Consider the following 14,415-nt stretch of genomic DNA (forward strand, 5'->3'; position numbering starts at 1 on the left):
TTTAAATAGTTGAAGCTGGTTTTGAAATCATATATATGAATCATCCTGATTCCAAGCCCAGTGCCCATATCCAATAGGCCACCCAGCTGCCTCCAAATATGCACATATATCCAATTATTTGCCTTCTGGAGGAGAAGATTGCGGGGAGAAGAACAGAACGTGGAATTCAAATTTTAAAAAATGTAAAAAATTGGGGCAGCTGGGTACCACAGTGGATAGAGCATCAGCCCTGGAGTCAGGAGGACCTGAGTTCAAACACATCTGACCTCAGACACTTAATACTCCTCTGTGTGACTTTGAGCAAGTCACACCCCATTTTACCCCATTGCCTTGCAAAAACAAAACAAAAAATGTTTAAAATTCTTGTTTACATATAATTGAAAGAAAAAACAATAGAAAACTCATATTTCCATATTGAAGACACAATTCCATGATCTTCAGAAAGGATCAGCTGTCAATACTTCCTATATGTGCTATCTACCAGTCCCTCTCCCACTCTGGTTGCTTGAAAATAGTAAGATGAAGCAAGTAAACTCACAATTCCAAAACTGACTCATATATAGGTAAAGTGGCTGCGGAAATGAATGCCTTGGTAGGAGGAAGAGCAACAGTGCCCACTTTAACTTCTTCAGGGCAAAGCAGCATGGCCTGCAAAGCCCAAGGATCTCTTGGACAATCTTCCCCTGAATGTCTATGTTTGGATTCTCCTGTGTGAAGTGTGTTCCTGGGAAAATCCAGGTCATGAGACTGTACTACAAGCTCCCCGAGATTTTAGGCACAGAGAACCAACAATCAAAGGGCTGACAACGATAGCTTAAGGGGGAGGGGGCCTGGGGGCTTCACTATAAAATTCATTTAAACAGATTAGGTGAGATCACTAAATATTCAGTGGATTAGCTCATCAAGTATGTCAATGAAAACAAAAGAAGCACAAATTCAGAGCCTCCTGCTTATAATTAAGGAGAGATTCCATATCATTGTAATCACTTGCTAGATGAATGAAGATGTGATGGCTGAGTAGTGTGGAAAACTAAGCTATTTGCTAGGGCAAGAAAAGCAGTGAGTTTGTTAACTCATCACTTAACGTTCTTTGTACCATAGAAGGATTTAATCCTGTACACACGGATTTGAGAAAAAAATTGGATGCTTTCTCAAAATTGCATTTATAGAGAATTATAAGGGACTTCAGGGATCGACAAATGCAATCTGTAGATGACCAAGAATCAGCTAGCCAACCTGACCAGTGCCCAATACCAGCAAGAAGTTCCTGACTTTCTCACAGTCCTTTTCTCAACAGATCGACTCATCTTCAAGGCAAACACCTATTTCTGGCCTCAGGGACTAAGCTCTTTGAACTGAGCCAAATTGAATGATCTGAATTCCAAATATTATAAGGAGAGATCAGTAAGAGGGACAGAGCCTGTAACTTCACTGGAATAAGGAATTCCCAGTTGAGGAAATTGCCTCTACCAGTGCAGGTCAGCAGATTTTCTACAACTTATAACTTTTGGAAGCCACTAGAACACTACGAACTTAAGTGACTTGCCCAGAATCACATGGCCAGTTTGTGTTAGGGAAGGCCAGGTCTTGAGCTCAGGTTAACACAAGCACTAATTCACTTGAGAATATGAAAGCAAACCTTATCCAACACCAGAAGCACTCACATTCTCGGAGCTTTGCTTTCCATACGATTTCCTCAGAATCCAGTTCAACCAAAGACAACTTAAACTCCAAAGGTTGTTCCAAAAAGACTTCTATGTAACTTTTCAGCTTTAGAAGGGAACCGTCAACAAATTCAATTTCCTTTAAGAGAAAAGAATTTTTTTTAAAAAAATCAAGTTATTCACAGTCAATGTCAAGAAAGAGAAATCGGTAAACCTGGAGCTACAAATACTTGTTGGGCAAGGTGAATTTTACCAAAGCTAATAAAAGATGCTTAAGATCAAAGCTGGAAGGGCTAATGGAAGAGAGACCCATGGGTAGAGCTAAGCATTGCTGCTTCCACCAGGAAAACAATTTGCCATCATGAGAGAAAATTGATTCAATTGTCATATTCCTTTTCAAATGTCACTTTCCCAATAGGGTTCTTCATTTTATATCATGGACCTCACTTTGGGAGTTTGGGAAACCCTAGGGATCTTTTATCAAAGTCATTTAAAATGCATAAAATAAAATATATGGGATTCCAAACAATAAACTTACAAGAGAACTAAAACCCACTGTGTGACATTGTTACTGAAATATATCTATATTTTTTCAAAGCTAGATCATAGATACCATATTAACAATTCCTGTGGCCTAAACTCAGGGTTACCATCATGGGGCCTCTTTAGAAGCTCAAATTTCCAAAGAGTTATGACTGTAGATCTCCAGGCCTCCAGTCAAAGAAACAAAAGGTTCCATTAGTGTAGACAAAAATATTCTGAGTAGCACTTTTTTGTTGAGTAAAACCCTGGAAACCAAGTAGGGGAACATGGAGTAGGGAATGGCCAAACTGTAGTGTAGTAATAAATGGAACAAAAAGCTCTTTAGGAAATAAAAAAAAACAAAACATTTTTTTAGATTTTTTTTGCAAGGCAAATGGGGTTAAGTGGCTTGCCCAAGGCCACAGAGCTAGGTCATTATTAAGTGTCTGAGGCCAGATTTGAAACTGGCTGACTCCAGGGCCGGTGCTCAATCCACTGCACCACCTAGCCACCCACAGGAAATAAAAAAAAATAAAAACACTTATAGAAATAAAGAAATCTGAGGATTGGAGAGGGAGGAAGGGAAAGAGAGAAGCAAACAACCTAAGAGAGCACTTCCCAAGTAATTCTTTGTCAAATGGCACAGTCAATAGAAGATACAAACTACTTTTTCTCCTTCCTTCCTCAGACCCTCCTGACTTTACCATAGAACCCACATTTAAAGCTACTTGTCATTTTGTAACTGGAGCAACTGAGGCTCAAAAAAGTTAAATGACTTACTGAAGGTTCTACGGATACTAAGCAGAAAGACAGAGTCCCAAACCCAGGTTCTCCTGATATCGGCAATGGAGGCACCACGCCATGGCCCCAATGTTTATTCATTTGAAGATAAGTCAATTTTTAAATGGTCAAAGGACATGCAAAGGCAATTTACAGATGAGGAGATCAAAGCAATCCATAGTCATATGAAAAAATGCTCTAAATAATTATTAGAGAAATGAAAATTAAAGCTTCTCTGAGGTACCAACTCACACCTCTCAGACTGGCCAATATGACCAGAAAGGATAATGATCATTGTTGGAAGGGTTGTGGGAAATCTGTTGGTGGAGCTGTGAATTCATCCAACCTTTCTGGAGAGAAATTTGGAACTACACCCAAAGGGCAACAAAATTGAGCATACCCTTTGACCCAGCAATACCACTACCGGGTCTATACCCTGAAGAGATCATGAAAAAGTGTAAAAACATCACTTGTACAAAAATATTTATAGCAGCCCTGTTTGTGGTGGCAAAGAATTGGAAATCAAGTAAATGTCCTTCAGTTGGGGAATGGCTTAGCAAACTGTGGTATATGTATGTCATGGAACACTAGTGTTCTATTAGAAACCAGAAGGGATGGGAATTCAGGGAAGCCTGGAGGGATTTGATTGAACTGATGCTGACCAAGATGAGCAGAACCAGAAGAACACTGTACACCCTAACAGCAATATGGGAGTGATGATCAACCTTGAACGATTTGCTCATTCCATCAGGGCAACAATCAGGAACAATTTTGGGCAGTCTGCAAAGGAGAATGCCATCTGTATCCAGATAAAGAGCAGTGGAGTTTGAACAAAGTTCAAGGACCATTCCCTTTAATTTAGGGAAAAAACAGATATCTTATTGCCGGATCTTGTTATTTCTTAGACTTTTTGTCTCTTCCTTAAGGATATGATTTCTCTCTCATCACACCCAATTTGGATCAATGTACAACATGGAAACAAAGTAAAGACTGACAGAGTGCTTTCAGTGGGGGGTGGGAGGAGGGAAGTAAGATTGGGGGAAATTGTAAAACTCAAATAATATCTTTAATAAAAATAAATTAAAAAAATAAAAAATAAAAGAAGATAAGTCAATTTTAAATGACCTTAATTAAATCAAATCCTAACAATATAGGGAAGGGAGAAGGGGAGGGGAGAGATACAAACTTGTAGGCTGATTTTTACAAAAGCCACAAAAAAGCAAATTAAATCTAAAATTCACTTTCTACATTTTAAACGTTACTTCAAAATAATTAGGGATAGTGATGGTGTTTGTCCTTCATTCTCAAAGAGACCATGATGTCAGGGAGGTGATGCCATGAGAAGCACATGAATTGGATTTGAGTGGGAGGGACTGTGCTAAGTCACCAGCCTCACTTTCTCCTCTGGAGCCAGTTGGTCCAGTGACCAGATAGGAATCAGGACGACTGGAGACTGGCACTGGATGTGAGGCAATCAGGGTTAAGTGACTTGCCCAAGATCACACAGCTAGTAAGTGTCAAGTACCTGAGGTTGGACTCCAGCTCCCACCCTTCTGACTGCAAGGCCAGTGCTCTACCCACTGCTCCATCTTGCTGTCCTAGTAGCAACAACAACAATAGGGCTTTACGAATTACTAAGTATGCAGTACACATGTTATCTCATTTGATCCTCAGAAAAATTCCAGGAGACGGGATCGATTACCCCATTTTACAGTTGAGAAAACTGAAGCAAACAGGCTAAGTAAGTACCTTGGTCAGAGTCATACTAACTAGTAAGTATCTAATACTAGATCTGAGGGGCAGCTAGGTGGCTCAGTGGAGCACTGGCCCTGGACTCAGGAGTACCTGGGTTCAAATCTGGCCTCAGACACTTAATAATGACCTAGCTGTGTGGTCTTGGGCAAGTCACTTAACCCCATTTGCCTTGCAAAAACCTAAAAAATAAAATAAAATAAAACTAGATTTGAACTGAGATCTTCCTGATTCTAAGAGTTGGCTATTTGCAAAGTCCAGTCATATATAGTTGTGACCTATCCAGATTGCTCATTTCAGATGCCTTATGGAACACAAAAGTACCACCAACCTCTGGGGTGATCTCAGCTTCTGGTTCACTGACCAGGCGATAGCGCTTTCCATTCTCCAACAGTTTCAGGCACCCGGGAGGCTTGTCAATCTTCATGAACTTCTTGGAAGAGTGTTTGACAGCTTTGGCGATATCCTAAAGGTGAAAACAGGAATTTAGCTGGAATTCAGAGACTGGAGTAAAGTCAAAGGGCTCGTATTCCCACCAGTCTGATTCTTGTCAGGAAATCAGAAAAAGAAGCAGGATCTCTCTGGGGATATCCTACCCAGATGAAGATCCTTGAACCCTCAAGCAGAGACACTAGTCACTGGTAGCTGTCCATGTGTGAGAAGGAAAGAATTCTGTTACCAAGATCTACAAAATGACATTTCTATAATGAGATAAAAGTTTTGGAGTGAAAACTCATCTTTAGTTTGCTCCAAGTATCTTTGGGAGAGCTCTGTAGCAGACAGGACAGGAGGGAAGGATCAGTCTTTTATCTCAAGATTTGTGCCCTCCATTCCCCTCACGGCTTAGATTTCTTTCCCTAGGTCTATGTATTTTGAAAGTTTTTGTTCCCTAGAGTATGGAGTGAATGAGCATTGGGTATGGTCATTCTGATTGATCTAGACCTGTGATTTAACCCTTCCCCTTCAATGCAAAGCAATACTTTCTTTGCAATTTATTATCTTAAGAGGTACTGCCTAGGGGGTGGCTAGGTGATACAGTGGATAGAGCACCGGCACTGGATGAGTTCAAATCTGGCCTCAGACACTTAACAATTACCTAGCTGTGTGGCCTTGGGCAAGTCACTTAACCCCATTGCCTTGCAAAAAACTAAAAAAAAAAAGAGGTACTGCTTAGAACCCTGATAGAATTGTGGGGCTTACTGGCCCAGGATCCAACAGGCAGGATGGATCAGAGGCAAGATTTCCATTCAGCCCTTGCAGACTGCCTGGCTACCTGTATCTCCAAAGTCATACTGCTCCTGGGTCTAATTAGTATTTATTTATTGCATTCTCTCAGGATAGCAGGTGCCAGACAAAATGTTTCTAGAGTCTGTCTCCTGTTATTTCAGGAATTGATCTCTCATTGTGTTTTCCAGTCATTCCTAACAGAAGGACCGAAGGGTTTCGGGATGGCCATTGTTGAGTACTTTTAGTCATGCCTGACTCTCCATGTTTTTCTCTGTGTTTTCTTGGTCAAGATACTATTTGTCATTTCCTTCTCCAGCTTACTTTATAGATGAGGAAACTGAGGAAAACAGAATTCAGTGACTAAGGTCACATTTGAACTCAGACCTTCCTGATTTCAGGGTGGAAACTCTATTCACTATGTCACCTACCTATGTATGTGGAGGTAGGGAAAATGGATAAGAGGATTATTCCAAGATTACAAATGAGGAAGTGGTTCAAGGTCACAGTGGGGCAGCTTTGGAGCCAGAGTTAGCGCCCAGCCACTTCCTGAGTGCAGAGGTTAGGGTTACCTCTCCTTCTTTGTCAAACAGGAAAAGTCACCCCAGGAAGAATAGGGCCCAAAACCCACAAAACCCAAAAATAACACTTCCTTCCTCAATGTATTTTCTTCCTTTGAAAAAACCAGGCCTTTCATAGGGCCTCTTCTCCTTACCTCAACTTCATCAAAACTTTCTTTGGTTGGTTTTAAAAAAACTCATTTCCTTTAGTTTCCTTGGTTAATAATTAGGAAAACATCTTCTTCATTCAAAAGTAACGAATTCAGACTTCTACCTGGGAAGGATCGCAGTATACAACTATATTATCAGAAAAGGAAGATTCCCTGAGTAAATCACTATGAAGATAATTAGGCAGAGTTTGCTAAGCTGCTTGAAAGGGGAAAGAAAAGTTTATTAACATCTCTAGCATGGTAATCCTTTATATGGTAATGGACAGCCCTAATGCCAAAGGGTGAGTTGGGTAGCCTAGCTTTTTTTACTAAGGATCTAGGCATTCTAAGGAAATTTAATATTAAGAGACGTAAAACAACAAAAAGGGGGGGCCTCCCTCCAGTTATATGTGTTCAGAAGGGGACATAAGGTATAAATAAGAGAGCCATAAAAGATAAGAGTAGGAGGGGGGTAATCTGAGAGGGCTATTACCTGGTCAGCAAAGAAACACTAGGGAGTGCTAAATCCAACTTGAAAATAATGAAACCATGCTCTTTCTTTGTTCTATTTTTCATAAATATATACTAAATCATTTTCGTTTAAAAACTGCTGTTGTTACCTTTTTGCATTCATATCACCTTAATTTTCAAATATATTCCTCCTCTTCCCTTCCTCACTTAACTGCTAATCTGCCTCGATTTCCTCAACTGTAAAAAAAATAGAGATAATAACAGCCCCCTTCCCCTAGGATTGTTGGAAAGATCAAACAAGATGGTATTTGTGAGGGGATCTGCAAACTTTCAAGCACAATATAAATGTCAGTTATTACCATTATCATTAGAATACAAAATCAAGAATATTAGAGTTGGCCATCAGTTGATGGCCAAGAGTTTGTCAGAACATGCAATGTCACATACACCCTTTCCAAAGGACAGAAGTTGTTCTCTTCTTCAGAGACAGCCTTATAGTTATATTACATGATACTCAAAGACACATTTTAAGAAAAAACTTCTCTAATTCAGATCTCTCATTAATCCAACGGAGTTCCCATTTCATTCAAACTACTGAGATTTTTAAAAGATTTTGTAGGATTTTTTAAATAAACAATCTCCTGACAAATTTTTTAAAATATTTTTAACTGCTGACTGGGTCAGAAAAGAGAAGCCTCCTTTGGAGCCCAAATCACCTGGTTTGGGGGAGAAAGATCGTTTGTATTTTGGGGCATTTTTTAGTCAAATCATTATTTCCTACTCTTACTTCAGATGTCACAAAAAGTAAGGTTGGCTTTCAATATTTAATTTAGAAATTAAAAAGACAAAAGTTGGGTGATGAACGAGGGCCTATGCCTCATGACCTGGCAGTGAATATTTAATAAATAGATATTGGCAAATCACTCACCAAACCAACAAAGATGGAGAGGGGCTGTGGAAAAGTAGGCAGTGGAGGGGACAAGAAATGAGTCACCATTTTGGAAAGCAATTTGGAATTATGCTTTTAAAAAAAGTCTCTAAAAATACAGACTTCTAGGAGCTTAAAGACAGAAGTATACATGTGTATCAAGAGGTTCCTGGCAACACTTTCTGTAGAGGCAAAAACTGGAAACAAAGTAGATGACCACTGATCGGAGACTAGCTACACCAAGGTTGACAAATGAATGTAACAGGATCTTCTGGTGCTATAAAAAAAATGACAAAGAGAAAAGGAAAGACTTAATGAACTGATACAAAGTGACCTAACAGAGAAAGGAAAATGATAATCATGATGATTATAACAATGTTAACAGAAAGAACAAGAACCACAAAAATACTGGAAAACTATAAAAAACAACCTTGGTCCCGAAGGGTGTATCTACCATCAGGTTTCTTTCAATAATGCTGATCAGTTTTGCTGAATTGCTTTTCCCCCTTCTTAACTTTTGTTGCTGTGAAAAGGAATGGTTCTCTGTGAATGATACAAGGGGAAACCTACATGATTCAAAGGCAAAAGACAGGAATAAAAATCTATTCCAAAAAAAAAGAAACAATAAATAAGAGGGATTCAGAGAAGCATAGGAAGATTAATATGAACTAAGGCAAAGTAAGATGAGCAGAATTAGGAAAAAATGTATGTGACTAGAATCATGTAAATGGAATGGATCAACCAAATGACACTGAATGTTTGAAATAAGAATGAGGAACTCAAGCCCTAAAGAACTGAGCAAACCCACCCCCCTCCCCTCCCCACTTTATAGAGATACATGAACAAATTTTGGGAAGACTCTCTCAAATATGATGCCATCGACAAGGAGTAGTCAATGTCACTCTCAAACCCAACTGAACTGAACTATTATTGATAAATTTTCTAAACTGTTTTCCCTATTTTCCCCATTTTTTAATCCTTGTTAGAAGGGATGGCCCTCTGAGTAGGAGAAAGGAAAAGAATATATTCAGCACTAAAACTACAGAAAAAAACTGTTCAACTAACCTGAGTAAAAGCCTGGCACAGCATTCCCACACAGGCAGCTTTCAATAAATACTGGCTACAGAGAGTGATTTACAAGACACTACAGCTCATATTTTCTGTTTCCATTCTTCCCATATATGCACCTACTATCTGAATAGCACCCAAGAATAATAGCCAAGTTGAGTCCAGGAAGAGGCACACCTTCCACTCTGCACTCCACAATCAGCAGCACCACAAAGAGCTTACTCATCCTGCTGAAGGGACAGAGAGAGGAGGGCCCACAGCTGCTATTTTTTTTATGTAAACCAATTTAGGGGATGTCTCCAATTTAATGTGAACTGAAGGGAGATGGACAGTATCACATTTAAGGCCCTTTTTGTCCTTCTATTACCCCTGTCACTGTCCAAAGACAGTGAAGAGACCATCTGTCCTCAGATTCTGGGATCCAACATTAAACAGATTAGAAGTCTGTCTCCCATCCCTGGAATACACCAGCCTTCACAGCCACTGACTGATTCCTTGTGAACCCAATATGACTGTCTTTTCTAATCTTTAAGTTAATATTAGTAACTATCTTTGATTTCTAAATACAAAAAAATGGCTTATCCTCAAAAGTCTGCCTGCCCCATCAAATTTCCCTTCACTATAATAATTGTTGTCTAGTCATTTTTTTTCAATATCTGAAATATCTGAAAACCCGCATTTGGGGGTTTTCTGGCAAAGATACTGGGGTGGTTTGCCATTTCTAGCTCATTTTATGATAAGGAATTGAGGTAAACAGAGTTAAGAGATTTGCCTGGGACTGCATTGCTAGTAAGAATCTGAAGCCAGACTTGAATTCAGGAAGATGAGTCTTTCTAATTCTCAGCCCCATACTATCCACTGCACCACTCAGTATAATAGCCAGCATTTATGAAAGATTTTAAGGTTTAAAAAGCACTCTACACATTAACTCATTTGATCTTCACCACAACTCTATGAAGCAGGTAAGATTATTATCCTTATTTTTATACACACACACACACACACACACACACACATGCATTCAATGTCTGGATGGCTCCTTGCTATTATTTTATCTAGTAGAAGTATTTTGGTTTAGGTTTGGTCTTTTCTGTCTCTCTCTGTCTCATGCTCTATCTCTTCTCTTTCTTTCCATCTTCCTCATTAACTCAATCTCAAAAAATTCCAACCTTGGATTTATACATAGTGTTCACTTGGCTCAAAACTCCTTTTCATAGGTTCATAAATGCCCAGACTCTGACTTCACAAAACTGGCTTAGGCTTGGGAAAAGGGGTATTTGCCTCCACCACTGAATTTTCCACATTCTTTTCCAAGTAAATTCTGGTTCCCCAAGGATGTAAGGACTCTGGACTTAGGCACGCTTCTCAGGTTTGGTAACAGGAGCCCCAATTCCATAAAACTGAACTTTACAGAAGCATCTAAAACCTGAAACAGGTTCATCAAGTAGTGCTGAATTTTGAAAAATCTTTAAATGGCCTTACCTTGATGAAGGAGTCGTTGTTTGTGGCAACATAAACATGAAAGGACAAGGATGGATGGTTGTCGATAACTTTGTATAAAATCACCGCCCCATGATGTTGCACAGTTTCCTGGGTTTGAATGACCGGCCCCACTGGAGAAAGGGAGCTCACATGCCATTTGACGTGAGAGGTAGAATGATCTACTGTGGACTCGAGAGTGGGACCAGATTTTGTGATATGGAACACTTTGAACATCATCAAGGATTCATGATCTACAATGATGTGCAAAAAAGACAATGATTAGGCTACTGGTCTACCTCAGAAAGTAACAGTCTTTAAACTGGCAGAGAAGGTCTAAGGAGCACTTACGGCCCAAGCAAAGGGAATGTGGAAACTGGATGGAGACCAAAATGGCTGGGTCACATTTCACGTCAAATAAAGGCCCGCCAACAATCCAGGGCTTAACCACCAAGTCAGCATATTTGCTCCAGGACAAAACAGAATATTTGATGTCAGTCTTCTTGTTGACTTCAAAAATCAGCCCTGTCCGGGCACACTGGTATGTTCCTTCACTGTCCACTTTCAACCTGCAAGTGACATTTTACATTAATAGTGAATTGAGTTTAAAACTGTTTTTCATGAGATGATGATTTAAAAGGTATTCAAGTTTTTAATTTACTTCAAAAAAAAGGGGGGCAGCTAGGTGCAGAGAGCACTGGCCCTGGAGTCCAGAGGGCCTGGGTTCAAATCCAATCTCAGACACTTCAAAATTATCTAGCTATGTGACCTTGGGCAAGTCATTTAATCTCATTGCCCTGCAAAAGGAAAAAGACTCAGAGAAAGAATGGTCTCATTTCACTTCCTCTCCCATTCCCCATTCCATAACCAATTCAGCATGCCTACTAGAGGCAACACAGAGAGCCAGTCTCAGTCAGAGAAACCTGGACTCTAGTCCTTCCCCTGAAGTCTGGTACCATGTGACCTTAGACCTAACCACTGAACAGCTCCAGTCAATGCTCCAAGATCACAAGTCCTCTAACGGGAGTTGATCTGCTCTGGTTAAGGGAGTTTCTTCACTGAGAATTCTTTACATTACTGAAACCATTGTCTACAACCCCCCGCCACAAAATGAGAAAGCATCTATTAAATACTGAAGATGTAGACAACACTAAAGAAAGACCCAAAAAATTAGTCATTGCTCTTGAGGAGCTCATGGCTAATTGGGGGAGACAACACACACACAAAGATACTGTAACCAAGAGAAATTGGAGCTAATCATACAAAAAGTGCCTACTAGATTCAACTACAAATTAGCACTTTGGAGAGATACTAAAATAAAGAAGTTTTGTTCCCTGCCTGCCTTCTAGTGCAGAAAAGATCATGGGGGGGGGGGGCTCTTATGTGGTCAGGATGGTAACTTCCCACTGGAGAAAGTCCTCCTACTATTCTTTGTCTCATGGAACCTTGTAACAGCCCAGTGAAGCCAATGGACCCCTTCTAAGAGTCATATTTCTAGGCCAATAAAATAAGAAACAGAGTCACGGAGGGAAATCATTGCATTGAAACAGTTCTTTTAATACACAGGTATGCAGAAACACATATTCATGCATGTACAAATAAACATAGCAAGCATGCACTGTGTACATGTGCATGGACAGGCATGTGCATGCACCCATCATGCACATATACACATGCAAACAGACATGCATGTGTACAAGCATGCATCCACAAAACATTGCAACCTTTGCATAAGCATGCACACACATGACCAAACACATATAAGAGAATGCATTGTGGGAGCACAAAGATACACACAGCTAAGCATGAAGCCCATGCATGTGCATATGCATAGGTACAAAGCACATACAAGAGACCATGTGTGCACCCAAAGAAGACATGCCTATCCCTGAACATCCACACATGGATGTTCACAAAGAGAGACACTCATGATCCCTGCACACCCATGCACAAATTTGAATATATATAAATTGTCATACAGACATACAAACATGGACTCTAAGTTAAGAACCAACCCCTACCCCAACCCTGCCCTCCTGATGCAGGGGAGCAGCTCTTCTACTCTTTCTGCTCTTCGAGGGGTTCCAGGGGCTCATGGACATGCCCAGGGTCACCCAGCCAGGATGGATCAGAGGCAGACAGAAGCTGCACCCAATCAGAGCCCAGAACTCAGGTCCAAACTCTCTATTTCCTGTGCTGCCCTACAACCTCACAAGCAAGCAAAGGAAAGATAGCGTCTGTTGAGTAATTAGCAATCAGACCAGACTCAAATCAGAATAGGATGAGATGAAGATAAAGCAGAGAAACAGCTGACCCTAAGGGTCAAGGGCCAGACCAGGGAGAAAAGCTTGCTGTAGGCTGTGGGGAATTGAGGAAGGTTGTGCTTGGGCCAGTCTTTGAAGGTAGGCTAAGATTTCCAAAAGCAGAGACTATGAGGGAGTGGGAGCAACGCTACCCTCCAGTAAGATTTGCCATCACATATGGGGGGGGGGGGGAGAGAAATCACATCACACCACAGCAAGACCTCCTAACAGTTTAAAAATGAGTTGTTGGAGATTCTCAGATTTTGGATAGGAATAAAAAGCATTAAGTCACATGAAGCCACCCTAATATTACTTTTAGGATCACTTACAAAAACTGTCCCCTGGAAAGCAGCCTGGGCATCACCTGCTCATTCTGCTTCTAAAGATAAGAAGATAAAACACACCAGGATCAAGATCTGGCTGAGGCTCTTTGTTTGAATAAAAAACAGCCCCTTTGATCATGGGTCCACTTACATTTTCAGTGATGCAGTGTTCACAGTGAGCGGGAGAGCAGCCCAACCCTAAATAACGGAGAGAAACATCTTGACTTTCTAGCAAAGTTACTGACATTCTATGAAATGATCTGTTGTTAAGTCAAGGTCATACCTGAGGGGAAAGGGGCCTGACAATGCTCCTTGGTCAGATCTTCCCCTGTAAACAAACATTCCAGGTCAATGTCAACTTCCCAATACTCAGAGTTCAAGGGCAAGTTTTTAAATGGACAGCTAATGGAGAAATAGGGGTCAGCATCAGTGAGGTTTCCAAGTCACTCCAAAGGACAGAAAACCATGTTGATGAACTCCATTCTGTACATCAGGCAACATGGTGGAATTTTGAGCCAGGAAGATCTGGGTTCAAACATGCCAACTATGTCACCTTGGAAATGTCATTTCAGTGTCCCAAGCCATCCCCTGAGGCTTTATTAGCCCCAATAGTGGGGAAGGAAGTTTCCATCCCTGGAATTCCTTAAAGAAATAAAATCATAGGACTGGGTTAAAAACACAAATCAAAATTCTACATCACAAGGATAAGGATGAACGTAAGTTAAGATCCAGTTTTCAAAAACATTTGCCTTTGTAATAATGCTTGATTTTTACAGCAGTTTCTAGATTATAGAACATTATAAAACTGTAGACTTAGAAGCATCTTTAAAATGATAGAGAATGGGGGCGGCTAGGTGGCATAGTGGATAAAGCACCGGCCCTGGAGTCAGGAGTACCTGGGTTCAAATCCAGTCTCAGACACTTAATAATGACCTAGCCGTGTGGCCTTGGGCAAGCCACTTAACCCCATTTGCCTTGCAAAAAAAAACCTAAAAAAAAGGATATAGAATGGGGCAGCTAGGTGGTGAAGTAGGTAGAGCACTGACCCTGAAGTCAGGAGGACCTGAGTTCAAATCCAGCCTCAAACATTCAAATCCAGCTTCAAACACCTAGCTGTGTGACCCTGGGCAAGTCACTTAACCCCACTGCCTTGCAAAAATGAAAAAAAAAAACGATATAGCACAATCCTATT

The 14,415-nt window shown here is 40.5% G+C and overlaps 1 protein-coding gene across 1 annotated transcript in view; it reads right to left on the minus strand.

Moving 5' to 3' along the window:
* Positions 1 to 14,415, minus strand: part of LOC141490685 (uncharacterized) — a 62,117-nt gene that overhangs the window by 15,610 nt on the left and 32,092 nt on the right. Inside the window, exons 6-12 of the mRNA XM_074190837.1 lie at positions 13,507 to 13,551; positions 13,375 to 13,421; positions 13,230 to 13,279; positions 10,949 to 11,166; positions 10,601 to 10,851; positions 5,050 to 5,184; positions 1,665 to 1,803 (exon numbers count right to left, since the gene is read on the minus strand). Coding sequence (XP_074046938.1) covers positions 1,665 to 1,803; positions 5,050 to 5,184; positions 10,601 to 10,851; positions 10,949 to 11,166; positions 13,230 to 13,279; positions 13,375 to 13,421; positions 13,507 to 13,551 — 885 coding nt within the window. The remainder of the gene's footprint in view (positions 1 to 1,664; positions 1,804 to 5,049; positions 5,185 to 10,600; positions 10,852 to 10,948; positions 11,167 to 13,229; positions 13,280 to 13,374; positions 13,422 to 13,506; positions 13,552 to 14,415) is intronic.

Source organism: Macrotis lagotis, chromosome 6, assembly GCF_037893015.1.
Source record: "Macrotis lagotis isolate mMagLag1 chromosome 6, bilby.v1.9.chrom.fasta, whole genome shotgun sequence".
Classification (NCBI taxonomy): Eukaryota; Metazoa; Chordata; class Mammalia; order Peramelemorphia; family Peramelidae; genus Macrotis; species Macrotis lagotis.